This window comes from Syngnathoides biaculeatus, chromosome 15, assembly GCF_019802595.1.
Source record: "Syngnathoides biaculeatus isolate LvHL_M chromosome 15, ASM1980259v1, whole genome shotgun sequence".
Classification (NCBI taxonomy): domain Eukaryota; kingdom Metazoa; phylum Chordata; class Actinopteri; order Syngnathiformes; family Syngnathidae; genus Syngnathoides; species Syngnathoides biaculeatus.
The window spans coordinates 17149255-17176797 of NC_084654.1; the positions used below are offsets into that span (position 1 = coordinate 17149255).

At 43.0% G+C, this 27543-nt stretch overlaps 1 protein-coding gene and 1 non-coding gene across 3 annotated transcripts; both read right to left on the minus strand.

Moving 5' to 3' along the window:
• Positions 1–20: 20 nt before the first annotated feature.
• On the minus strand, positions 21–8644 carry LOC133513050 (thrombospondin-1-like). Of its 2 annotated transcripts, XM_061843332.1 has the most exons (22): positions 8442–8644; positions 8261–8344; positions 7609–8168; positions 7444–7522; positions 7209–7298; positions 6746–6855; positions 6318–6443; positions 5984–6080; positions 5464–5637; positions 5209–5385; positions 4956–5129; positions 4596–4876; positions 4284–4502; positions 4086–4193; positions 3718–3877; positions 3493–3611; positions 2946–3180; positions 2632–2859; positions 2268–2539; positions 2090–2187; positions 1868–2007; positions 21–1791 (listed from the first exon to the last, which is right to left on the minus strand). In XM_061843332.1, exons 2-22 carry the CDS (start codon positions 8322–8324, stop codon positions 1784–1786), a joined length of 3519 nt encoding a protein of 1172 aa, XP_061699316.1. In that variant the 5' UTR covers positions 8325–8344; positions 8442–8644; the 3' UTR covers positions 21–1783. The 2 variants fall into 2 exon arrangements, with proteins under 2 accessions (XP_061699316.1, XP_061699315.1); XM_061843331.1 differs by lacking the exon at positions 21–1791 and having other exon boundaries at positions 1857–2007.
• Positions 8645–11889: 3245 nt separating this feature from the next.
• trnal-uaa (transfer RNA leucine (anticodon UAA)) lies at positions 11890–11973 on the minus strand. Its single transcript has one exon. It is a non-coding gene; the product is annotated as a tRNA-Leu (tRNA).
• Positions 11974–27543: the final 15570 nt, after the last annotated feature.

The following is a 27543-nucleotide window of genomic DNA, read 5'->3' on the forward strand; positions in this document are numbered from 1 at the left end:
AAAATAAAGACCACAAATGATGAGAGGTACTTCTTCCTGGAACCGTTTATTTTTCTCTTGACATCATAAAATAACAGTAGGAGTATAAACAGCACGGCTCTCGGTAAAAACTATAGTACAAATGTTTATGGAAAAGCATCATCAAAATAAAAAGGCATCCTCGTATCAGTGTGCAAATGATTTTATACAGACGAGCGTTTCCACAAGGCTACGCTCCGAGATAAATTATTTAAATAGCATATATCTACACAAATGACATAACTTCAATATCATAATAATTTATCAAAACAAAGGCACTGGAAAATACACTTAGGACAACATCATCAAGACAACATTTCCTTAATTTTTTTTCTGCTTGGGCTTCTTTTTTTCCTCCCCTAGAAAAATATTTTATATACAGCACATGACTGATAGAAAAAAAAAAAAGTTGAAGCCATTAAATTTGTTCTAGGAAAAGTGATGTTTTTGTCTCTTGCTGGCCTCAATACAAAAATCATGAGGTAATATTTGTACTCAAAGGACATCCTTTTGTGTTTTCTTGTTCAAAAATATACAAACAAGCTCCGGCACGCCTGTCATGCAAGCTGCGCGCACACAAAACAGGGTCCAGGGTCTAATGTTTATTCATGGGTAGAATAAGATTAGAGTTTAAAAAACAAAACAAAAAACAAGTATTTGTTTTGGGTCTCCCTTTTTTTTTTTTTTTTTTTGTTACCAGGGATGGACATTTGATGGAGTGTGGATTTACATAAATAATCTCAAAGGAAAAATTCTGACCTGTTACAATACTGAGCAAAGAAGGAGTTGCTACATGGCGTCATTCCACTCCTTGAGACAGCAACTCGCTGAAACTCAACAGCGCCTCTGCTGATTGCATTACGTAGTGCACTTCATTTTGCTTCAGTTGCGCCAAGCTACAATTCATCACCCTACATTCGATTTAATTCTGAACGATGGAACAGTCGTGCCCCCCTTCACAATCAATCAATAATTATGCCCGTCCCTGCTATTTTGTCCCTTCAAATATTCATAAAATATCATAGATGAACTACATATTATTTGCCAAAAATCATTGTTCCAAAGCATTACAAGATATACTTGCTTTGGGCCCTGTGCTCTCCTTTTTGTGCTCTTAACCTGAGAAGTTCTACCGTTTGGCCAACCCTATGTAGAAGACCTATAATAAGGTTTGGAGAGGTGACTGAGCAGAATGGCGGTTAAAAAAAAAAAATAGCCCTTTTGTTTTTGGTCATACTTTTTAGAAGCTAATACACGTGCACATTCATTCAAACCACACCTACAATCGTAGATCATTTCAGTCATTCTAAACTGTCCGCGGTCCCTCATTGGCTCCTTCAAGGAGGAATAGTCCCCCAGTCAAAGAAAGTTCTCCTACTGCTTTCTTCAAAACAAATATCTAAGAGTCCACAGCAGATGTAGATTAATGCTCGAGGATGAAAATAAATGAAAACAAGAATCCTCCTTCCTTTCCAGAGGGATACCGGCAAAGTTCAGGTGTGCAAAGCAATACATGTGGTTTCCATCCCCTCCCCTACCACCGCCTTTATGGCTGAAAAGGAAGGGGCCAAATTCTTCTGAGCAGAGCTGCGCTCGCAATATGAATTTTGGTGCAGAAGTATCATTGATCTTTCATTTGGGTTTTGAGTCCTGAGGTCACGTTACCTCACGCTACTGCTTTTGCTCATCATTCCTCCAACGTTGCTTAGATTGTATCATCAAGTTGATAGACGTCCTTCTGTCAGGATGTGTCTTATGAATTGGATTATGCATCTGAAAGAAATTGAAAAGGAACATTTTAAATGTTTGACAAAGACCTAAGGTAATGAACGTGGATTTTAAATCTTACCTCTACATTCATATTTCAGGTCAGAGAAGTAAACCATCTCCTGAGAGAAGACGTACAACCCTAGTCGTCCCCCAGCGTAGGTTTTGTCGTAAATGTTTCCAGAGTCGGCCATGATTCTCTTGCCCTCGTACATCACCACTCTAAAATCCCAAGGAAAATCAGGTGAGATCATTTTAATTCATAAACATGTCAGGATTTCTATCTTGACCTTTCACAACTTACCTGATAAGTCCACTCTTTGGTCTATGGATCAGGTGCCATCTGTAGGCGGTGAAGTCCTTCCAGCCAATGTTCTTGGGGTCGTGCCACAAAGTACGAACCTGCATATCATTGTAAATGGTCAAATGAATTCCAGTCTTTAATTAATAGGACATCTTGAGTCAACAAATTGAGTGCTCACCTGTCCTGGTGTGTCTCCAGTGTGCCACAGTGCGTTCCTCAGGTGCTCACCAGGGCCGGTGGTGGAGTTGACCACTTTGATGGACAGACCTGAGTACCCTTGAGCCCTCGTGGGAGTGTGAGACCAGTAGGTCTGCGTGATCTGCTTCCACATGACTGTGTAGAATCGAGAACTTGACTGGTAGCCAAACACAAAACCAGCGTAGTCATCATCTCGGTCTGTGTTGACAAAGAATGTTCCACTGAAGTCGACGGCGCTGAACTCATCAAAACCTAGTTGGGAGGGGAGATGGTTTAGGTTTTGCCAGGTCCTACGCAGCTTTAAGTGTATCTTGAAAGAGGTATGGGGGTATGTAGTTTCATACCAACAGCAATGCCAGGGTCGCAGTTGACAGTCTGCACCAACTCCTTGCCCTGATGTCTGACCACCCAGTTGGGATCAATCTGGGAGGTGCCTTTGGGATCAAGGGGAACCATCTGGAATCGGCGGAAGTCAGTTTCGCTAATGGCAAAGTTTTCTGGGCAGACATCATAAATATCTAGGACGTTGTCTTGGTCGAAATCATCTTTGCACACGTCGCCTCGGCCGTCACCTAAAATGAAACATACATTTATGAGACACAGACATTTAAATAAATTATGTTAAAAAGTGAGAGGAGTGACTGAAGGACTAACTCACCATCAGTGTCCAGTTGATCGGGGTTAAAGGCCAGCCGGCAATTGTCCTTGTCATCAGGAATGCCGTCGTTGTCATCATCGTGGTCGCAGGCGTCACCCTTTCCGTCCTTGTCGTGGTCTGCCTGGTTGGCATTTGCTATGTAAGGACAGTTGTCCAAATTGTTCTGGTGGCCATCCTCATCAATGTCCTGGTTGTTGTCACACTTGTCTCCCACAAGATCCGAGTCTGAGTCAGTCTGTGGAAGAGGACGGATTCTTAGTTTGATGGGCCCAACCACTGTGAGACTATCACTGTTTAGTATGAGAGGCGATTCTCTGGAGAGAATTTAGATGTAGAGCCTTGTGTTCAGGCACGCAAACTAGAGCTGAGATCCGCAAATTGCATTTGGGTCGAAGTTGGACGAGGCTGACACATTCCTTTCTTTCTTTAAAGTCAATTTATAATATTTATGACTTCCAGACGAATCTTTGACATTTTTTCACAGCAAGCCACCGGTTCACGCTGAGAAACGAATAATGTAAACGTGCAATCTGAGAGCCGTCCTTACCTGATCGGGGTTATGCTCGAGAGGGCAGTTATCGCAGTGGTCTCCCACCCCGTCCCGGTCTGTGTCCCTCTGATCCACGTTGTAAACATATGGGCAATTGTCATTCTCATTCAGAACACCTGTTGAGTTGAAGCACATGTTTGTGTTAGCTTCCAGGACCAGGCTAATGTTTCTGTAAGACCCTGTAACATAATGACACTGTTGGAATAAGAAATGCTCACGTACCATCACCGTCAATGTCCACAGCGCAGGCATCCCCCTCCCCATTATTGTCAGTGTCAGTCTGGTCAGTGTTTGACTCGAAAATGCAGTTGTCACAGCTGTCACCAACATCATCCCTGTCTGCATCGTACTGGGCGGGGTTGTAGACTCTTGGGCAGTTGTCCTAAGGAAATATCAACAAAAGGTAATTCAGTTATTGATTTTAAATACATGACAATATATGTTTTTTTTTTTTCAACTCAAATAAGCAAACACACAAAGAGAAACCTTTGCATTTCTATTGCTGTACGTAAGGCTGATTTGTAGCCATGGCTGGTGTGTGGGGAAGGCACGGTGTTAAACCAATAAAATACACTGTTGGGATTACTCACCCTGTCATCAGGGATACCATCATTGTCATCATCGTGGTCGCATTCATCACCACGGCCATCCTTGTCGTGATCTTCCTGACCAGAATTTGGAAGGTTGGGGCAGTTATCCTGAATAGAAAGAAAACACAAGCAGTTGGGGTTTAAGAGTTTTGTCATGGACTTGCGGCCTTTTGGATTTCTGAAGTAGTTTGAGGTTACCTTCTTGCAATGGTAGGTCGCATTCGCCACACACAACAGGTCAGAGTTGGGCCAACCATCCAGATCAGTATCCTCGCCACAGATGTGGCCATTGCCGGCATACCCCGGCTTGCACTCACAGCGGAACATGGACTCGGAGAAGACGCCCAAGTAAATGCAGTTGGCGTTTTTGTTGCAGTTGTGGCTACCATCTTGGCATGGGTTACGTGGTTTGCAAACCTGAAAATAAAACAGCTCAGAAACTTAATAAACAAACATAATGGAATAAGCTAACATACTGATCAAGAACAAGCGCTGAGTAATAATTCAAACCTGTTTTTTCGCAGTCGCCTGCTCCACTCCCCTTCCGAAGGGCTGAGGACCAGAGTAACGAGCAGGGCACGGCTGGCAATTGTAACCGGGCTCCGTGTTCTCGCAGCGATGGACTCCATTGTGTGTATGGCAAGCATCGGGGACCTCCTTGCACTCATCAATGTCTTTGCAGATGATGCCGTTTCCCTTGTAGCCCAGCGGACACCTGCCACACTTGAACGAGCCATCAGGGAAGCTGATACACTTTGAACCAGAGAAGCACGGGTTGGAGAGGCAACCGTCTGGAGAGGAAAAATTGTTAGGTCGTATGTAATGCAAGAAGAATTTCAAAATAAGTCAGAGATATGTCTATGTGCTTACCGATGGGACAGTCCTGCTTGTTACACACTTGAGACATGGTGCTGTCACCAACACAGTCCTTTCCACCGTATTTTGGAACAGGATCAGAACAGAGACGTTTACGGGTCTGGATGCCTCCATTACACGTAACAGTGCACGTGTCCCATGGTGACCAAGGGCCCCAACCTCCATCGACTGGAAGTTTACCAAAATACAACCATCAGTTTGTTGTTCTAGATGGTGGAAGTGTTTTTGTCTGTAAAATTGAGCTTACTGGGACAAGGCGACTTTTGGCAGATTTCAGTTTGCCGTCCCTCTCCCTGGCATTCCATTCCGCCCATCTGGGGTGTCGGCGAGTTGCAGAGGCGTATGCGAGTGATGACCCCGTCCCCACAGGTCACAGAGCATGAAGACCAGGGAGACCAATGGCTCCAACCTCCGTCTTGTTTAACTGTGAATGCCAGACACACCATTGATTCCTCGTCCTTTATCGCTTCAGCAGATAAAATTTGAATGAAGTCTTACTTACAGCGTTTGTCACATTCTTGGGGGAAGCAGTCCCGTGTTTGGACTGAGGTGCCCTCACAGTTGCTGTTGATGCGATCGCAAGAACGTCCACGCTGCTGGATGCCCCGACCGCAAGTCACCGAACAGCGGGTCCACTGAGACCAGGGGGACCAGTCGTCCTCTGCAGAGTCATTTGCTGTAAGAGGGATGGTTGCTTAGAATCATGACATTTTGTCAGGACATAGACAAGAATTGAACAAGTTCAGCGATATCTTGACTTATGAGTTTAAGTCCATGACCGAGCTCGTCACTCATTTTACTTATATATGAAATGACTTTTCCCAATTAAATGAAATTGAAATTGTGCTGTTCTAGCATTTTCGTAAAAAAGAAAAAAAAACAACAAATAAATAGCACTGTGTTGTATAAAATATAATAAAAGGGGGGGGGGGGACAAACTGGCTTCATAATATGTAATTATTCTACACCGTGACAAGCCAAAAGTCACAAGAACTGCGGTATTGGAAGAAAGAAAAACTTACGATTTCCACATCGGGGGCAGCACTCTCCCTCTGGTACGGTGCCATTGGTGCAGGGAATCAGAGGGCAGGAGATTTTTCGACACACAGTGGCAGAGTTCTAATCGGAGGGACAGTCACATTAGAACAAGAACAATGAGCTACATCAGTGGCTCTAATTTACAACATTGTGATGATTATCAAGGGCTTCACACTCCCGCTCGGTTGAAATAACCCTGACTTTCATGAAAGGAAAACGTCCCCAAGTTTTGTTTATTTTAAGGAACTCTTTTGCGCATTAAGCTGTTCACATTGTGTTGGCATCGGCAGTAGGAAACACAACTGTATCTCCGCTTACCTGGCAGGTACACTCGGTGCAGTCGTCCACGGTCCACTCGTCTTGGTCTTTGTGCACAACTCCGTTGTGGATGCAAACGGTGCTGCGGTTCTTGATTTGCGCTTGAATCTCGTTGCTGACCTCAGTCTTTGGGGAAAAAGAGGATGAGAGTGAGTGAGGGGAGTGAAGGGAGGGGTGCTAGCTGGGGACTGAGGATGGAAAACTTTCACTTTGCCAAAGTTCCAGCACAAATGAATCACCATCCAACATAATGATTAAGACATAGCCTGACTCTAGTGAAGCCATGCAAATATAACCAACGCAGTTGTGTATTCACATGGCTCTCATTAGGAACTTGGCTGCGGGCTGCCGCGACTGCGACAAGTGGCATCGGGAACGCGCCGCTAACTTGGATCCAAACAGACGAGGAGCGGCTCGGCAGTGCTTACCACTTTACGCAGCTCGTCGGTCACGCGCTTCACCACTACGCCGAGTCCTCGCAGTTCGTTGAACAGGCCTGCCATGTCCTCGCAGGAGAGGCCGCAGAACGACTGTAGACCTGCGTGGAGCCGAGAGAACCCGGTCACCTAACTTCCAAAAATGACCGACAAGCCATCTTTGTTGCAAAGAGACCCATATGAGTACATTTTATTCATACTCCATAGCTCGTTTTCACAGAGATGACTCCCAAAGTCAAAACTTTCTAGTTTTACTGGAATGCCACCAACTGTACAACAAATGTTTTGAACTAATTTTTAAACATGTCCACTGAAGAGGCTGCTCTTAGCTCAAAAGCATTACAGAATTTGGGGTAAGGAACTGCACGTCTCTACCTGACCCTTTAAGTTTTTTTGGTTTTTTTTTTGACAATGAAATGAAACGAAAACCACCAATTATTGGAGAATGTCTCACCTTTAGTTTTGTGGCCGGTGTAGTCAGTCCTAATGGCAGGGCTGGAGCCGTTCACTGGATTGTCCAGAGTCAGGACGTCAGTCAAGGCAGCTGCAGGAGGGACCACAAAGCAATGGATCAATAACATTTTTTGCACATCAAAAAATAGCTGTACTCTTCAGTCCCCCAACCCAATCCCATTTTAATGATCTCGTCACAGTCACCCAGTCTTCTACCTGACTTGGTGCAGCCTTACCTCCACTTTGGCATCCTTTATTTCTCAGGACGGTCTCCATGGACGTCCCAAATACAAATCTCACATTCTGAAGCACTCCCTGTAAGAAAGATTTCAAAGATTTAACATTTCTTAAAAAATGTTCCAAACAAGTATGCAGCATTAAAGAGAAGACTGAGTCCTTACCATAAATTTGTCCCTTGTTGCACCCTTCCCAATCCTGAGCCTGACCATGTCCGCCATCTCCTGGGACAACACTTTCTGGATGGTCTCGTCCATCTCGGACACGTTGATTTCCTCGCAGCCCACAAAGAGTTGCACGCGGTCGTCTTGGAAGAAGAGCGTGATTTTCTTCCAGTGTCCCGTCGCTAACTGAGCCTCCTCGATGGACACGAGCTGCTGGTGGGTGCCGGTGGAGTAGAAGACATCCAAAGTGTTGGCCTTGCCGTTGGAGATGATCTCCAACACGGGACCGGAGCCGTCTTTCTTCTCGATGGTGAGGAGGCTTCCTCTGTTCCTCCTGGACTGCTTCAGGTTGGCCAGGAGGATGAAACCCCTCTCAGACTGGATGGAGTCGATAAGGTCCCCGAAGGAGCTGTCGGGGACCGGGGGGATCAGGTCTGCATTCAGAACCTTGTACGCCGGGCTGTAGGGGTCAACCCCTTTGACCAAAGTCACCCCATTGTGCCTCTTGTCCACCCGCACCAGATCGAATAAATCGTAAACACTGTTGTCATCACGAGTCTCTGTAGAACATGGAGAGATTCACATTTTTATATACATCAGGAAATCGGAACGCAGATTCAACTCATTTTAAGTCATTTTTATGCATTCCCACCTGCCAGTATTCCACCCTCACAACTCCAAAGCATCAGCAGCAGGAAGATGCCGCACAGCATCATCGCTTATTCTCAAGTCAAAGCTAAAGTCAAGACAAGAATAAATCACAAATGACATCAGTTCGCAGCCAAAATGATCATTTGTGAAGACTGGTAAATGATAGAAACATGTTTACAAACCTTAAAAACAGAAGACTGAAAAAAAGACTTTAGTTAAAACAGGATGTCCTTCTGTGATTGTTTATCCCGTCGTTCTCTCCTTGCGGCTCACGTCAAAAATTGTAGAATTTTGTTCTCGCTCTCGTTCTTCCTCTCCCTCTTTTTATTATTCCAATCGATGCTCACAAGTTCTGTTGCACTGAGTGACTGCTTGCTGGGCGCAAGTGGAGGCTATTTGAAGGCTTGAGGGGCATTCCTGAGGTGCGCGGAGCACCAATGAGAAGCTCGAGACGCAAGATCGGGTGGGGGGGGGGTGGACTTGGGCCTCTTACCTCACACAGCTCGTCTCAGTCACATCCGAGACGCGTACAAAAATGCATTCCACAAGTTCTGCTTCCATCAGCGGACAAATATTCCATATCCCCCCACCCCCGGCTTGCCGGGGAAGTGGGGGGCATTTCCGGTCAAATAAAAGCTCAATTGCCCATTTAAATACTTATGTACTATTACTGAGTAATATCGTCTAGGACAATATCTGAAGGCCCGGATTACTTGGAGACTTTATAGACGGGTCATATTTATTTATACAAATAAAAACTTCATGCATATTTTGTTTTTTTATTTTCTTTTAATCAATTTTGGTTGTTACATAGAAACTTCGACTCCAATGTAGCAACAATGTCCAGTTGAAGGAGATTCACATTGTGTTGTTCCCCAATATGGCCACCAGGTGACTCAGTGAGCAACACAGTCAGACTTCTCTGTGCCTCGCAGGAACAACACCATATACAGCATCATCACAAAGTAATAAAAGTATTAAATGTAGTTCGGGGTGCATTTTTGTTGCAGTCCTTCTGAGTACATTTTAAAATTCATATTAAAAAGTTGCATCTTTTTCATGCACACTTTTGAAATGCTTATTTGTGTTTGCTCTGATAGCGACATTGCTTGCAAGTATACAAATCCTTATGTATTGTGTTATGATGACGATGATCATGATTATCATCATTACTATTATTATCTGTCGGTCAGTTATGAAAGTTTCGAAAATAGAGGGAACCAATATGAGAACCCCAAGCTCAATGTGTGACGTAAACAAAAATGTTAAAACCAGTTATCAGTTCATATAGATGAGTTAATTCCACATTTATTCACTTGCTCATTAAGACAATCGATGAACAAGGCTGAAAAAAGTTTCACATTAAATTATGAAATCAACAAGCAAACTTACGTCTTTTGTGTGTGGGTGCGTGTGCTCAGTGTTGGGAAATTTTCCACATGAACCACTTCAAGGTGCAGTTCACTGTTCAAAAAATGAGCTACTTCAGTTCATACTTCGAAATATTTTACTTGATTTGTTCTTATAATACAAAAAATAAATTCCACATCATGACAGTGTGGTTGTACAGTTTTAACTGTAGCATCCTAAATATTAACGTTCTCAGTCATCAATATTTTTTCAATGATGTACAGTACAGGATGTTACAAAAGAGCCACGGAAGTCCACATTCACTCCCATTTATGTGTTGTCCCTCGGCGCAACTTGCGTTGCAGCTGCGACGTCCCTGCAGTTGCACTACGGCCGCACTGAATTTGTTGCCAAATACAGCGATTATCTGATGACATACTAAGTAAAGGCTCATATTTCGTGGATTCAGACGGGTTTGTCTTGAAAGTCCCTAACAAAACCTGGCCCGCTTGAATGAAAAGGAAGTTTTGTTCAAAAACTGATCTCTGATGCTAGAATGAGCATGTTTTCAGTTACACTCGTTAGTTCTTGTTCGTAGGAAAACAGAATATATGTGGATGAATGAGAGCGGCGGGGGTGGGGAGAGTGACGCTCCAGGGAGAAGACATAGCGAGGGTGGACGACTTCAAATACTTTGGGTCAACAATACAGAGCAAAATGTTGACTGTGGTCAGGAAGTGAAGAAACGGGTCCAAACGGGGTGGAACAGTTGGCGGAAGGTGTCTGGTGTTCTATGTGACAGAAGAGTCTCTGCTAGGATGAAGGACAAAGTTTATAAAACAGCGGTGAGGCCGGCCACGATGGACGGATTAGAGACGGTGGCTCTGAAGAAACAACAAGCAGCAGAACTGGAGGTAGCAGAAATGAAGATGCTGAGGTTTTCGCTTGGAGCGGATTACAAAGAAGCTCATTAGAGGGACAGCCAAAGTTGGATGTTTTGGAGACAAGGTTAGAGAGAGCAGACTTCGATGGTTTGGACATGTCCAGAGGCGAGAGAGTGAGTATATTGATAGAAGGGTGGTGAAGATGGAGCTGCCAGGCAAAAGAGCAAAAGGAAGACCAAAAAAAGGTTGATGGATGTGGTGAGGGAGGACATGAAGACTGCGGGTGTTAGTGAGGAAGAAGCACGAGATAGGCTTAGATGGAAAAAGATGACACGCTGTGGCGACCCCAAATTGGGACAAGCCGAAAGGAAAAGAAGAAGAAAAAGAAGGTCACTTTCGTAGGAAGTATGAACTACTTCGCGAAGAAACAGTTTTGTTCATACAGTAGGCTACGTTTGTGACGGAAGACATGCGTCCATGTCGTAAAGCCCGAAGGAGGCGTGAAGGTGTTAACTGGTCCAAAAACCGTGATTCAAATGGAAAACATTGTGGAGGTGGGAGTTTTCACCCCGGTGGGAAGGATGATTGCTGATATCAGCCAGGTGGGACGACTACGCGGGTGTGACCTCACAGCGTGGGAGGAACAACTGACAAGACCGCAGCGCCAGAGGACTGATGAATTCCCACCGAGCCGAGCCAACAGCCTCGGCGGAAGCGACCCAGAGATAACAAATAATGACACTGCGCCTCCACCAAACACAAACCGTCTATCTGGAAATCTCCGTGCTGATTCATATAAATACATGAGCGCATTATGCTCATTTAAATCACAGTGTCAAGGTAATTTTATTTTTCAATTAATTAGTAGTACGCTGCAACTGTAGTCATGATAATAATATCATACCTTAGAAACCGTTTCAAGTATTTATTATGATGTTGCCTGCAGCAGTAAACGGTTTTGAACTTTCTTCTCTCTGGGAGGAGGCCCGCCACACCCATGGCATCTGCTTTAAAACGGCCCGGGGGAGGCCCTTCCTACGTGGAGTATCAGTGGCGCTTCAGGTAAAACACACGGCCCGTGTCTCAACAGAGATAGTGGAAATCGTGCGTAAGAAGCCGCTGTGGCTACTTGTCAAACGCACACCGCCGTGACTCACTCAAAAATATTAAAAGCGTTTGGACGTCAACCAGATAATCGCCGCCGGTGTTCAGTGAATCACTGAAAACTAATCAATCAGAGCTAAGCAACGACCTCCACCAAGGCAGAAAGAGTAGTTATGCAGCAAATTGCAAGGCGTGACCTCTTTCGTTTCGGCTTATTCACTGAGAAAAATGTTGAAAAAGCAGACGCTTTTATGTAATAAATACAATTTCAATTAGTGGACTGTTGAGTAAGTACCAGGAGTGGGGTTCGAACCCACGAGGACTGCACATCCATTGGATCTTAAGTCCAACGCCTTAACCACTCGGCCATCCTGGTTGGAAAACTGTTAAAAATGTAGTCCCTAAAAATTAATAACTTGAATTTTTAGCGCAGCTCCCCAAATGGACTTTTCCCATCTTTGCGTGGATGCCCACTTGAGAAGTTCAGTTTTAATCGGTGGGGGGGTGTTTCCACTGTTTTGTTTTTCCTGCTTAACTGCAATCGGCGATGAAAAAAAATTTCATGCCAGGTAATTTTGCAACACTGTTCCAATTTCGGTTGGCAAGCCACGGAAAAAAAGGAAGCGTATAGTGAACTTTGGAACACCGAGTAAATACTGCAACTGAAAACGTGACTCTGCATTCCGCTGATAAATATGGATCAGTGTCATCATCTTCATCATCGTGCTGTTTATCTAAGTCTCCAACCATGTCAAGACCAAATATTTGGTGCAAAATGTCTTCGCAAGCTATCTCAAGTGGCTTCTTACCAGGAAGTTTGTGAGTCATGAAATATTTTCCCCAAGAGATCCAAAAGCCTTGAGTTGGGAAAGGTTTTTTCTTTTTTTTTTTTTTGCATTTTTTTTTGGATCTCTGGCGCATGCCTGAACAGTGGCTACCACCGTAAATCACGAATGTGAGCCATTCACCAGCGCCTCTGTCAAACGGGAGGGGAAGTGACCTTATCTGTAACAGAAGATAATCTCTGTTTTTGGTAAAGAGAAAAGTACAAAACATGCTCGGTTTCCATCGTCACCGTGAATCACACACTTTTTTTTTTTCATTGTAGTATGCATGAGAGGCGAAAATGCATGGAAGAAAATGATAAGTTGGTGGCAGTGAATACGTTCAAACACGGCAAGTGTTGATGTCATGTCGTGATTATGTTTGATTGTTGGGCATCTTGCGCTCATACAAGTTAACCACGCTGCCCCTTTCTGTAGTTGTGCTGTGGTGTGCGAACACCTTCTTCAAGTCGACAATACACGTAAAGACTGTTTGAACAAACTCGCATTCAACCTCTGGAACCCTGCCGAGGGTGTAGAGCTGGTCCACAGTTCCACAGCCAGGACAAAACTGTTCCTATCGAATCTGAGATTTGACTTCTTGATGGACCGTCCTCTCCTGAACCCCTGAATAGACCCGTATCAAGGAGGCTGAGGACTGTGATCCCCCCCTATCTTAAAAATGGAGAACACCACTCTGACCTGCCAATACACTGTCCCCATTATGGTGTGTGTTAATCAGGACAGGCCTACAACATCCAGAGCCTTCAAGACGTCTGGGCAGATCTCATCGACCCCAGGGGCCCTGCCACAAAGGAGTTAGCTCACCACTGGGTGGTGGTCAGTTGATCGCTCCTCCCCCCTTTTGGCCCGATTGTTCAAGACGTGCAGCCGCAAGTCCACTGACACAACCACAAAGTCGCTCATTGAACTGTGGCCGATGGTGTCCTGATGCCAAATACACATGTGGTTACCCTTAGGTCTGAACATGGTGTTCATTATGGACAGTCAGTGAAGAGCACGGACGTCTGCAGTCTGTTCGGGGCACAGACACAAGCCACATTCAGAACTTGTCCTGCCACCTGGAAGTGGAGCGAGTCTACCCTTTCGTCTACTGGGTGAAACGCAACATACAGGTACCGAGGCGGGGGGCAATCAGTACAGCCACACCTTCTTCCCAACTTTCACCGTGGGCAAATTAAGAGTGGAAAGGTGTACAACCATTCTCAAGGAAACTGGTATCAGAGCACAAGCTATGTGTTAAGATCAGTCCGACTAGGTCCAGTCAGAATCACACCACCTCAGGCTCTTTCCTTGCCAGAGAGGTGACAGTCCACATTCCTAAAGCCAGCCAGGGGTCGGACTGCCAAGGTCATTTGGCCACCGCTCAACTCACACAGACCATGTTACCCTTTCAGTCTGTGCCCCAGCCGCCAATGAGCCCCACCTCCAGGCCTGGCTACACAAGGTGGCCCCGGTGATCCACGTCCAGGCAGGGGAAAACGTGGTTCAAGAGTTTTTATTGTCCTTGGGGTTCTTTGAGTCTTACCTTAGGACCTGTTTTTTCATGGGTGACCCTGCCAGGGCCAGTAAGGCCCAGACAACATAGCTCCTTGGATCATTGGAACACAAAAACCACTCCACCATGATAAAGTGATGGTGGGAAAAGAATAAATCTCCTCCAAAGTTAGTTTAAATATCACCCTTATTTATTATTTTTACCTTGTTTTTTTAATATTAAAATTAGCTAAACATTGTCTATGTCAGTTGGTAACATTTGCCCTAGCATCTAACCTGGAAAAGTTGAAAATTGCTCTTTAAGTTATTTTTTTAATGACCTTTCCGTCTTTTGTGTATGTAGCAACACAACAAAAGATTTTAAGACCGTTAACAATCTCACTTAACCATAAAACACCCAAAGGATCTAAAGATTTGGTGTTTCTCCCCACAAAAACCTTTCAATCCCACCGTGTCTCCATAGGAAGTAGTCCAAATCCAGTGGGTTTAACAGACATAAAGTATTTCCTTGTCCCTCAACACACATTTCCAAGCTCCACTTGCTGTGGCAACTCCGTGTTTCCTGGCCTCGTCCGTGTAAAATCTCAGCTCTGTGTTTAGGAAGTGTGTGCCGTCCCCGTGGAAACGCAGATATTAAACACTCTGGCTTTTCACGTCCCAAGATCCCAAGCAGCATCCCCCGTACAATTCATAAAACCTGCCAACTCGGTGATGAATGCCGCCTCATTCTGTCAACCTGGAAATATATTTGTCCTCACACGGTAGATGGATGGATGCTTTATTTGGCATTTGGAGGAATCTGGAATTCCATGCATCCGTCCATTTTCTGAGCCGCTTATCCTCACAAGGGTTGCGGGAGTGCTGGGACCTATCTTTATGTGGCCGGGATTCTTCCATACCCAATCATGACACTCACCTGTCTCCAATTAACCTGTCCACCTGTGGAATGTTCCAATTTTTCTTGCCATTTTTCAACTTTCTCTGACTTTTGTTACCCCTGTCCCAAATTCAAAATAAGAATTTTCGGGGAAAAAAAAACAACAAAAAAAAAAAACCCCAAAAACCTCATCAATTTGAATATCATCAATTTTTATGTCGTCTCTGTTGTGTATTCAATTGAATATACCGCAGGTTAAAAAGGATTTGCAGGAATTACGATTTAAAATGTGTTTTTACTTTAACTTAATTGCTGTAGTTGAACCACAACTTCCTCTTTTTTTTTTCTCCCCACACAGATGTACTCCTGCTTGAGTAGACTAAGTACTTTTGCTATCTTAACGGTTTTCTCATTGCGTCTTGTACTCCCCCCCCCTCGTGTGTTTTCCCTTCCCGCTTCCATTTGATCTCAGCGCAACGCTGTTCCTGTGCTCCCTTGTTTGCAATCCATCTTTGTTCTTTCTTCCAAATGTTTCTATCTGACCCACTTTCTTCGTGGCTTCTCTGAAGCCTTTAGGCTAACGACGCAGATTCCCCCGCTTTCTAATGGAAACAACACGCTGCCTCAGCAAAAAGAATTCTACGCATCTAGCTCTCATGTGAATACTCGGACTGTTTCATGTCACCATATGTTTTTTTTTTTTTTTTGGTGGGGGGTTTGGGGCCAAAGACATCATGTGTAGAGTTTTGGGGGGGGCCTTAGGGGTGTTATTAAAAACACACTGCTAATACACCCATTGCAAGGGTTCATCTTGTTTCATATTGACGTGAACGGGTTTCACGTACAACAGAGTTGATTAACAGCAGGATGCATCTCGAGTCGAGGCATTGCGGGTTCCCACAGTTAACAACATTGTGCAGCAGCAAATGTCAGATGAAAATGTGTTGAAGCGAACAAAGTCATAGATCGAGGAGAACCACAAAGCATCGTTCTATTTTCTATAGTTCAAGTCCTCATTAAGGTCGCAGGTAGGCTGATGTTTGGTGAGACGGGTCGTGCGCACCCTGCACTGGTTGACCAAATCTCTCTTACCCATAATCACCTGGGATGGGCTCCAGCTCACCAGTGATCCTAATGGGGACTAAAACTACTTAAAATTCCTAAATGAAGAAAGCAGAGGCGTAGGTTGCCAAGGCCTGGGGTGTGTCAGCTATTTGCAACACACAGAACATGTTGTCATGTGAATGTCTTCAAGTTTTTAAATAACAGCTCATGTGCAGTGTTGCTATGTTTCTGTCTGCTGATGTAAGATAGAGTTTAATTTAATGAGACACTATTGTGATAATACAGTTTGTTCCTTGAAGCCTGAATTACAATCAATGTTTCCCATATATAGTCCTAATAGATATTGAAAGAACGTGAAGTACGGGGCCTGGTCCGGCTTGATTCAGTTCCCACTCAATGATCAGGGTATGCAGGTATAGCTGAAGGTGCCCATCATATTCCCTGATTTAAAAAAAAAAATTCTGACAAGAAATGGTGGGAAGGGTCATACAGTCCCCGCAGTCAGGAAAAACCTGTCTAGCGGTGAAAGATACAGTACGTGTGGCTCGACAAGGATCCGCTCCAGTCATGTTGGGAAAGTGAGGCCAATTCCTTTCTTGTTGCTGTACAATGAAAACATTTGGGCTTGACATCAAAAGATGAAAATGAGACCAAGAGACCAATAGTTCAGGTTTTATGTTCAGGTATTTACAGTGCATCTGGATCTGATACGCAACTTAGAACATCAAAGCAGTATTCACAACAAGATACATATTTGAGGTGAGTGAAAGTCTTCTAACAGTTTGATTAAAGTAAGATCAAAGTGACTGAAACATTACAGTTAGGGTCGGAGGAGCTCAGGAATAAAAGATCGGTTAGGATTGGGGTTGGGGTTAGGCGAGAGAGACTGAGCATCCCCCAGTCGGAGCCGGGAGAAGAAGTCCACGGTCTTTCCTTCTGAAGATGTGAGACCAAGCGTCTGATGTCCCACGCAAACCACAAATTAGGTTACAAAACACACTTTAGTCAGGTTACTTTTCCCTATACATATTAATTTTGGATATTCAATTATGCGTGGCACCTCCTTCCTTTTTAAACCCAGTTAGTTTCAACCTACCTCCAATTTTAATAATAATATTCCAATTAAAAAAAACCATCAATATGTTCACGAGTAAGTTCTTGGCGCAACGTTTCGGCATGAATGTGCCTTCGTCGGGCGCAGCTTACTGTCAAATAAGTCGGGTCAAAATGGCGTCAGTAGTGTCACAAAGGACGTCAAAGTCAGTTACCCTCAATGTACAAGTCAAATTTAAACGTTCTCCAATTAATTATTTACATCAACTATACTTTTGGAATTTAGAGTCATTAATTGGCCGAATTATAAGTTCCTACCTCCTTCCAAATTTAAAGAAGTTACCGCCATCCTCCTTAATTAACAAATTAAATAAATAATTAGATTTTGATTGGTTATGGTTAGGGAAGGTTTTGGGGAAGGTTTCGATTAGTTATGGTTGGTGAAGGGTTTGGAGAAGGTTTAGATTGGTTTTGGTTAGGGAAGGGTTTGGGGAAGGTTTGGAATGGTTATGTTTGGGGAAGGTTTCGATTGGTTATGGTTAGTGAAGGGTTTTGGGAAGGTTTCGATTGGTTATGGTTAGGGAAGGTTTTGGGTATGGGGATAGAGTTGGGGTTAGGGTTAGGGTTAGTTAACCCCAACATGATTCACAATTTTTTCTGGATAGGTTGATCTCACATCATCAGACTCTAGTTCACAGTCAGGTTTATGGACGCCATCCACTTCATCCGCAGCTTTTGTGATTGTTCCACACAGCCGGTGTATATATAGTCAGAACATTCTCGGTCATTTTTAACGTGATGTCAGAACATCCGCAAAGAGCGAAGCCTGAACTTTATCACCTCGCCACGGTCACTGCATGGGCGGACGTTTGGAGGTAAATGTGTCACTGGGGGTCCTTTAAGACCTTAGGCACATGACTGAGCTACTTTCAAGAAAAAAGACGAGGCTACTTCAGGATTTATTTTAAAGATGTGGGCTTAAATATAGACGAGTAGCCTCCTATTGTTCCCATCCTGCAGGCAAGCATTCCAGGTATCTATTCTTCTTACTGCAAAATTTACGAGATACTTCTTACGTACTACTTTTTAGGCCCAATCTTTGGATTCCTTACATTCTTACACATGTTTTCACTCAATAGAACCAGGTGGGAGCTTAATATTTTCCAGTAGCTGTATGGCACAAAAGTGCCTTAAACTATAGGTGATTCCACTTGAACATGTGCTGGAATAGCCCAGTCTACTCTGCATGTGATCGCATTTCGCATCACACGACTTTTATGACTCATACCCTAGAGCCCTGTAATGTATATTTCTAAGTATAGTTTGCAGGAACTATAAATCAGTGCATGACGTATATTTGTGAATGAATTTTGTGCTGTCTTACAATTCTGTTCCATGGGGCGGAATTTTTTTTTTTTTTTACCATGATACCAATGATGATTGGAGCTTGTGTAAAAGAAAAAAAGTTTCTAAAAATATTTATAGATAGATATGCGTGCAAGAGCATGTTACATTTAGGTTCCAATGGAAATGATTAAAGTTATGACTTGATTCTTCTAATGCTGTTTTTGGGTCACAATAATGCGACTTCATTCCCATCAAGTTCCGGAAATATAACTTTATTCACATCATTTTGAAATTCTTTCACATAGCGCCAATACATTGTTGATGTTTAACGTTGTTTTTGTTCTTTTGGTTCACCTTTTAGATAACGAGACATGTTTTTAGCAAATACTCACTGATATTAGCAGGTTAATAAACAGATACAGATGGCAACCGCAAGTCTCAGACTGCATTTATGTAATAATTTTGACATTCACCAACATTTTTACAATCTTACATTTTTTTCCTCGTAATATTAAAACTATTCTCTGAATTTTCTTTCCTGACTTTATTGTGATAATTGAATTTCCCCTCGAGGGCCTAGCATTCTTCTGATTAAAAAAATATATATTGCCATTTATTTTTCATAACATTTGGATGTTCTCTGTTCTTGGGGAAAAAAGAAACATCTTTCGTTGCATAATTTTTTTTATTCTTGCAGATGAACATTTTTTCCGCATTTTTGCATCGTTGACCTCTGTAAATGTCACAAGTAGCATATCAGCATTAATTCAAGACACGTGCACTACAAGTGAGTGCCCATTCCCTTTTTTTTTTTTTTTTGCTGTTTCGCCAAGTCATTCCACGGCGCTTCTCCTGGAAACTCTTCAATGTTGTCTGCTGCAAGTTTCTGTGAAGAAGCTAATAAGCAACAGGAGCCACTTCTTGTTTTTTTTTTATGATCGTCTTTGTGCTTCATCATGCAAGGTCCCTTTTTTTAATTTCCATCTTCTCGTGCAGCTCCTTCCAGTCAGTGGCGAGACATTCGGCCAATGCTCCGAAGCGCTTATTGAAAGGCCTCAATTTTGCAAAATTATTCACTGTATTTCCACCAACAATACAACCGACTACCCTGCCTGACACGTGCATAAATTTCATCCTTGTGCTTCTTTTTATCTGTCTATCAGTAACTTGGCAACTGCATCGTGAGTGAGACAGAGGCCAGTTTTCGGTGCCCGGGAATGCTGCCGAAGAATGAGCCAAACACAAACACGGGCTCGTCTTTATCTCCGAAATCCCGGCAGAGCGGCTCTGACGCATTTTAGTGGTTGAGTTTATGTCTTTCATTAGAAAAGTGTGTGATTTGTTGCAGCTGCAGGGGGTCGGACGAGAGCACACGTGAGCGAAGCTGACGGCTCGCATTGTTAACGGTGAAATCTGCACCAAGATGAATTGTTACATTTTGCTGTCAGGTACCTGAACAATGTTCCCCCCGCGATATCGCAGTTCATCATCCGGGGCCTGGGGCCTTTCACTGTATACTGTACTTACAGTTGAAGTTGCGCCAACCAAACTGAACGCTAATGTCATTTGAATCCAATTCACCAATCAGACAACAGAAGCGAGTCACACGACAGCACACATAGCCTTCGTGAACCAATCTTCTTCTTCTTTTCCTTTCGGGTTTTTCCCGATTAGGGGTCGCCACAGCGTGTCATCTTTTTCCATCTCAGCCTATCTCGTGCATCTTCCTCTCTAACATCAACTGTCCTCATATCTTCCCTCACAACATCCATCAACCTTTTCTTTGGTCTTCCTGTCGTTCTTTTGCCTGGCAGCTCCATCGTCAGCACCCTTCTACCAACATACTCACTCTCGCACCTCTGAACATGTTCAAACCATCAAAGTCTGCTCTCTCTAACCTTGTCTCCAAAACATCCAACTTTGCCTGGCCCTCTAATCAGCTCATTTCTAATCCTAACTAACCTGCTCACTCCGATCGAGAACCTCAACATCTTCATTTCTGCTACCTCCACTTCTACTTCCTGTTGTCTCTTCAGTGCCACCGTCTCCAATCCGTACATCATGGCCGGCCTCACGACTGTTTTATAAACTTTGCCCTTCATCCTAGCAGAGACTCTTCTGTCACTTGGAACACCAGACACCTTCTGCCAGCTGTTCCAACCGCTTAGACCAGTTTCTTCACTTCTGTACCACACTCGCCATTGCTCTGTATTGTTGACCCCAAGTATTTGAAGTCGTCCACCCTCGCTATCTCTTCTCTCACTAGCCTCACTCTTCCTCTTCCGGCCCTCTTATTCACGCACGTATATTTTGTTTTCCTTCAGCTAATCTTTTTCCTTGCCTTTCCAGTGCTTCGCAAGCCAATCAAAATGACTCCTTTTGTGCATACATGTCGACATGTCACAACAGCTTTTAACTCGCAGCTCTTAAATTGTGACGACCCAAACTTGGCTATTTCATCCCACTTCTAAGTTTTACATTTCTGTATAATATTGATGGCTTATAGCAGATAAAAGTCGACTAAGTCCCCACTGGAGGCCCAGGTACCAAATGCACAGCCCGCCGCTGGTATTAACCGACATTTCTTGGCGGCGTTTCTTTTTTTTCCGGGCACAAGCAACAGGTGCCACCTGTCATCGCAACGACATATTTCCTTTGTAAAGCATTAGTCTGCACGTGTCTTTTCTATTTGCCTAAGTGAATCGGTGCCTTGCCAATTGGTGACTCAGTGGCTCACAACTGGCAGCTCTCTGGCCGCCGGGCAGATTGTGAAAACCAAAGTGTTCCATGTCCTGCAAAGTGTGGGCATCACTTCCAGTTCTTCCGAAGCGCCATTTTTATCACGTTCTCTTCAAGTCTGTGAATTCGTACGTTTCAACACAGCATTCCTAGTGGCGGATTGGAAGATATGCGCAAGATCATGAATGGCCTTTTGTAATTGAACATGTGCTTGCCAGATGTGGTGCACATCTCCAATAAACAATTAACAAAAACAGAATAAATTCCTCCATGAGGATATATTCAAATATGTGATTAAAAAGAAATGTACAGATTTTCTATGTTTTCCACACAGTTTATGGGATGACCCAAAATAAAAGAGGGAAAATTCTGAGAAAAGGGGGAACGAAGTCATCATTCTTGAACAGTTCCGGGAACGGCCGCCTCCCCTTCCTCATGCCGCATGTCTTTCCATGCCCGGCGAAGTAAAGGTTCCCTCCGCGGCTCCAGTCATAACTCTTGGTGTCATGTCTGAGCATTAACGGTAAAACAAGAAATATGCACAAGTTACGTCTTGGGGAACCGTGCAGAGATTCCACAATTGTGAGTTGGGGTCTGCTCGGATGTCTCTGGAAACAAGCAAGGGCTTTCCCCCGATTTCAAATGAGTGGGTGGATGATGAGCCGATTGACAGGAACTGACAGTAAATGTCAGTTTTGTGAAAATATATTCAGTGAGAGTCTCGATGCAGAAAATAGTTACTTGAGGCTCTTTGATTTTCAGCCAGCAGTAAATGTACAGAAACACATTTGTCTATTTTTATTACATGTACACATCACCACATGCGCATCACTATAACATATATCTATATCTATCTATCTATCTATCTATCTATCTATCTATCTATCTATCTATCTATCTATCTATCTATCTATCTATCTCTCTCTCTCTCTTCTCTCTCTCTCTCTCTCTCCTCTCTCTCTCTCTCTCCTCTCTCTCTCTCTCCTCTCTCTCTCTCTCTTCTCTCTCTCTCTCTCTCTCTCTCTCCTCTCTCTCTCTCTATATATATATATATATATATATATAATATATATATATTATATATGAGGCAGCAACACACTTACAAACAAAACACACAGCTTATTAATGACTACTTGGAATTGAAATGAATATAAAAATAACATTTCCACAATGGTTTCTCCCGCGCAATCTTTTGGGGCCCTTCCACATCTGCCCCAATGCAAAATCGCACTGGTATTATACTGTCGCATGCAACTGCAAGGGTCCATTATAACCCCGACTAACAATCAAATCAATGTTAGTTTGAAAGGTTTTTGTTTTGGTTTTTGGAAAGTCGAGCCCTGCCGACGGTGGGCTGAGTCAACAAGTTGAAGCCTCATTTACTAAACACTTCAAAACACTCGGGAAGATAAACTGCCGATAAGAGGCACTCCTTTATTATGTCTGCTTAGTGTAACTGACAACTTTATGCTACTTCAGTCGAAATAAAGTGTGCTGACCATTCATCCGGCTGTCCAATTTTTTTTTCTATCGCTTATCCTGTTATGGGTCAAGGATGAGAGGCGGGATGCAGTCTGGAGCTCTCGCCAGTCAATCACAGGCCAATTACACACACCGATACACTCACATTGTGGAGATCATATACTGGTACTAGAAGAGAATCCAAAGATATTAACTGGTTCTATGAAGTCTAATCAAGCCGAAGGTCTTACATACACGCGCACACACACAAGAATGAAAGAGTTGGACGTGAAGTTAAAAGTTTACAGAAGGTCAAATTAATTTTTCCCCTGTAAAGATTTTCATGTATTTTAGGTTCATTGTGAATTTTCACCCAAAATCCCAACATCCCCAATTTTCTGGGAGTAGGTTATTTGTTTGGGATTGAACACCAAATCCTTTTCAATATGTCACAGTCAGTACTTCAAGTGGTACCGGTATTTGTGCTCAGCTTTGAGGTTCCTCCCCATGAGGGCATTTGATGACAGCGACTTTAAATTTGATGCGACACTTTCCCCAGTGAAGCTGATCTACACGGAGGCTGCCCGCTCCCAGGTTAGGACTTTTCCGGAGAAACCGTCCCTCAACTTGCAGATGCCATAGTCTCGTGACTGACATTTTCCGGTGGTGCTCCCAATGGGAGGCGCAATTCGGGGGTGCATGCCTGCTGGGCTGCAGCACTTGGGGTGGGGTGAAGTGGAGATCCTTGCGAAGGGTATATGATTTCCAGACCAGGATGAAAGTTGGGGGAACAATACTGTAATTTCTCTTTCATTTCCTTCCAGTTTTCAAGGTGGAACTTCATCAGTGCTGCTTTTGGAGACTGTAATTTAGCTTAAATGTATAGTCTATAACGATCTCATATGTTCCGTCAGCGAGTGACGCAAATGGAATTTCTTATCCTACTAAGGTAAACAAGAAGCAGTAAAACCTGAAATGTTTTCTTTTTCCCCTTAAAACATCCATCCATTTTGTTCCTGCACGCATTCTGTTCAGGATCACGGGGAGCCAGATCATAGGTCAGCAGACTTTGAACTCACATTCACACCGTCACTGAGCGAGAACTAAATCCACACTGCCGGCAAAATCATAAAAATGACCCAAACACCATCAGCGGTTTCGACAATTTACGTTATTTCCCACGGAATAATGGAATCTTCTTGATGACAACATTTAGACAAATACTGTTAGTGTCAACATTAATCGAGAGTGGCAAAAGACTTTTAGGTGTCTTTTATTGTCTGGAATATGAATTTAAAAAAAATCAGTAATAATCGGAAGAAGCTATCTTTTGACATTTTCTTCAGTATTTCCATCCAAAAGATATCCATTCAACACATAAAAACTGATGATCATCAATTAGCCAGTGTATGAATAACTGAGGGTTTAGTCGTACGTATGTATTTGCGAGGGTGTACTATTGAGTGATGATTCAAACAATTGGAAGTACCTTGCCGGTGTTTCTATTCTTTAAATTGCCGTTGCAGATTTTTTGGACACACCTCCTTCCTCACCTTTGGGTCCTGACACTCAAGCCAAATAGAAGTCAGTGTATGGAGAAAACGATCCCGTACGGCTCATTTCCGCCAATCCGACAATAACAACGGTAACAGAGTTCAATTAGTTCCCGCAACTCACTTCTCTGGTGCTGCATTTTTATTTGACCGTTTTCAGTGGATTTATGTTGACTTAAGAGCCTAAAATCACATCTGAAGGCCATTTGTGTCAAAATAACAAATGGGTCAGTCGCGAAAGTGAAGAAACAACAGAACGTGAGCTACATTTGGAATCCTTAGAATAAAATCTTTTAACAGAACCTCGAGCTTTTCTTTCTGCTACGATGCTCATGAACTGTCACATACAGGATGTGAGCACGCTGAACATGCTTAGAGATGACAACCAATCGCGGTATAATGACTTGCGATCATGTCATGGATCAGCTCGGCGAACTATGACAATAAACCCGATCAGGATAAAATACTCCTGATCAGCCAATACCGATCATACTGATGAAATCGGAGTAAAGCCTACTAGATTCTAATCAATTCATTCACAGTGAATGTGCTTTTTCTGTACGTAGCAATATGGCTGCCATCTCTGTTAAGGCTGAGTTTGTTTCATTGAGGCCAGTTTTTATCTTCACCGGCTGAAGGATTTATTAGAATCGCACTTTCCTCCTGAGGGAGTCTCGTTTTTCAGGGCAATCTTTGTTGCCATATGTTTTCACAATTGCTAGTGTAACCTCGCAAATATTTATTTGGTATTAGTTAGGACTAATCATTATGTACAGCACAAACAAATAGAGGGAGTCCTCGGGTTAAGACGGTCTCGGTCTAAGACATTTTCGACTTTACAATGCCCGTCCCCCGTCCGCCATTTTGTCTGGCTCATGCTTGTCCGTGTCTGTGCGCCGGGAGTATCTTTGCATTTTTCGCTCTCCTTTTTAGACATTATCGCCCCCAAAGAAGAAAGCTGCGTCTTTTAGCAATGCTTCTGCAGCCAAAAAAAAAAACCCCATTACCGTGTAACGAAACTGAAGATCATAAAAAGATTGGAGAAAGGAGAGACACCAACACCACCAAGGCTTCAGTCGGTCAACCGTGGTGAAAATTATTAAAGACAAAGCCCGTATTTAAGGTTCTTTGATATTTGTCCAGATGGAGAGGATTGAGGACCAGGTTCCTTGGCAATAGCTAAGCACAGCCTCCCCTTCTTCTTCTCCATCCACCTCTCAGGAGTAATGCTAATGTAACCCAGTTAAAATTTGCTCTAGTTATCTTAGGTCTGCATTGTGTACCTGTTATGTTGACTTTGTTTATTCGACTGTTTGTTGTGTATACATCTTTGGTTTTTCATCCTTTATTTTGTTATTAAATGTTCACACTTTTTGTTACATAACCAGGTTTATTATTTGACTATCTGCAAAACAGTTAAAAAAAGTGGGGAGTTTATTTGGTAGTTTATTTAAATTAGGATAACATTAACTCATAAGGGGAAATATTATTTCAGAGACCTTTTGAGAGGGAATAAGTGCACAAGTAAAGAGTAAAGTTGTAATAGAAGTTTAGAAAAATTAACATTGTGTTAATCGATAAGTTCCTAATTTAGATTGAGGAAAGAACTCAGGTTAGCTACCTCTCGTCAAAGTATTATATACTTGAGAGGCACTACACGAAGTACATCATCTTATTTCAATGTACTTTGATGTAAATTCTGACTTTAATGGTGGAATCCGACTTCAGTCGGAATTCGAGTTAAGTCGCTACTGTAGGAACGGATCTCAGTCGTCGACCGAGGACTCCCTGTACACAATATAAATTTCACAAACACAAAAATCATCCATTAATTTTCTGTAGCGCTTGTCTTCATTTAGCCAGGCTGATGTGAGCAGATATAGACAACTCTTTCCCACACATACACATTTCCACACATATGGACAATTCAGACATCAAGTTACCTCTCGTGAATGTTTTGGAATTGTGGGAGGAAACAGAAGTAACTGGATAAAACTCACGCAAGCACGGGGACAACACGCAAACCCCACACAGGAGATCACAGGCCAGAACCTCAAATGTGAGGCAGACGGGCTCACGACGAGGTCACCGTGCTTGCTGCATGAGGAATTCAAAATGATACAATTATTTTATTTCTGTTATACACATGTATATAAATTTGAAAAAGCAGTTGAATGCACACCTCTGAAATAACAGCTTATATTACCTTTATTTATGTCAAAGCACACGGCTTGCGTTACTGATTTCTCACAATAATTGTCAGCAATAATGTATCAAGGTACGAAACAAACAAAGATGTGAGGGTTTCCAAGGATTTTCTTGTTTTTCCTGGTGGTGAGTGAGCATGGCTACAGAGTCCCGGACAGCAGGAAGCTATTGCACATCAATCACTCCCACAGAAGAAGCTACGATGAAAACACCAAGACGGAGCATCTTTATTTATATTTCACCTCTTCAGGTATGTGTTAAATAATCATTTTATTGTATTGATTTACTTATCGTCAATTGTGGCCGTTCTGTAGGCCAGCTGTAGCGCGGCGTGTCGTTAGCATTCGGGTCATTAGCAAGATGGAGGAAACAGAACTTCCTCAATCTTTCTGTGTCTTATTGCTTTATCCATGTAGTTCTTATAAAACAAACCTCATTTTAAGACTTATAAAGTGCACATTTTCTCGTTATCACATTTCTTACTAAGCTAAAACATTTAAAAGCATGTTAAAAAAATGTAGCATGTTAAAGATGTGACTGGCACATGAACTGACAGGCTTTTTTGAGAACTTGCCGTTTAGCAAATACTTTTGCTGCAGTCGGAGGGAAGCTGCTGTCATTTTCCGTGATTATTGCCAAGTTGAACTCCTCCCCCCATTCATCCTACATGTCTTGTTCTCTTATGTAAGTTTTGGGCACCTTACTATATAGTGTTGTCTCGCAAAGTGAAGATGGGACAAAGACATGATGGGCATTTTCTCCACGAATAATTTATAGAGTCAAATATAAGTAGTTATCAAATGGGAATTGAGCTTTCCAACTGCTCCTCTTAGCTTATTTTGGCCTAAAAGTGTATCATAATGTCAAGGATGTGGCTCATGATTGTGACATTTACCCATGCAACAGACTCCAGAAACTGTTTGTCAGTAGAGTCAGTCCAATAAAATCAAGCAAAGAATTTCCACTTTACCGCTCAGATTTTCTTAAAAATTATTTTGGTGTGGTTGGAAATTGGATTACTGATTGACAAATGGACTTTTTACGTAACTACTCATTTCAGAGCAGTTTTACACATTATATTTGGAGGGGATTTATATATAGACCTTTGAAATGTGTAAACTTCAGGGAAGAAAAGACAAAGACAATCAGGCCACTTTTATCCCAGTTCAGCCCCTTCCTCACCAAGGACGTTAAACAGCAGACTCTTTTATGTTCTGTAAAATGACCCTGTAAGATTATCGTTCTTCTTCTTCTTAATGTGCCTCAAGAGTGGGTTTGTCCCAATTATAGGGTCCTAAAGG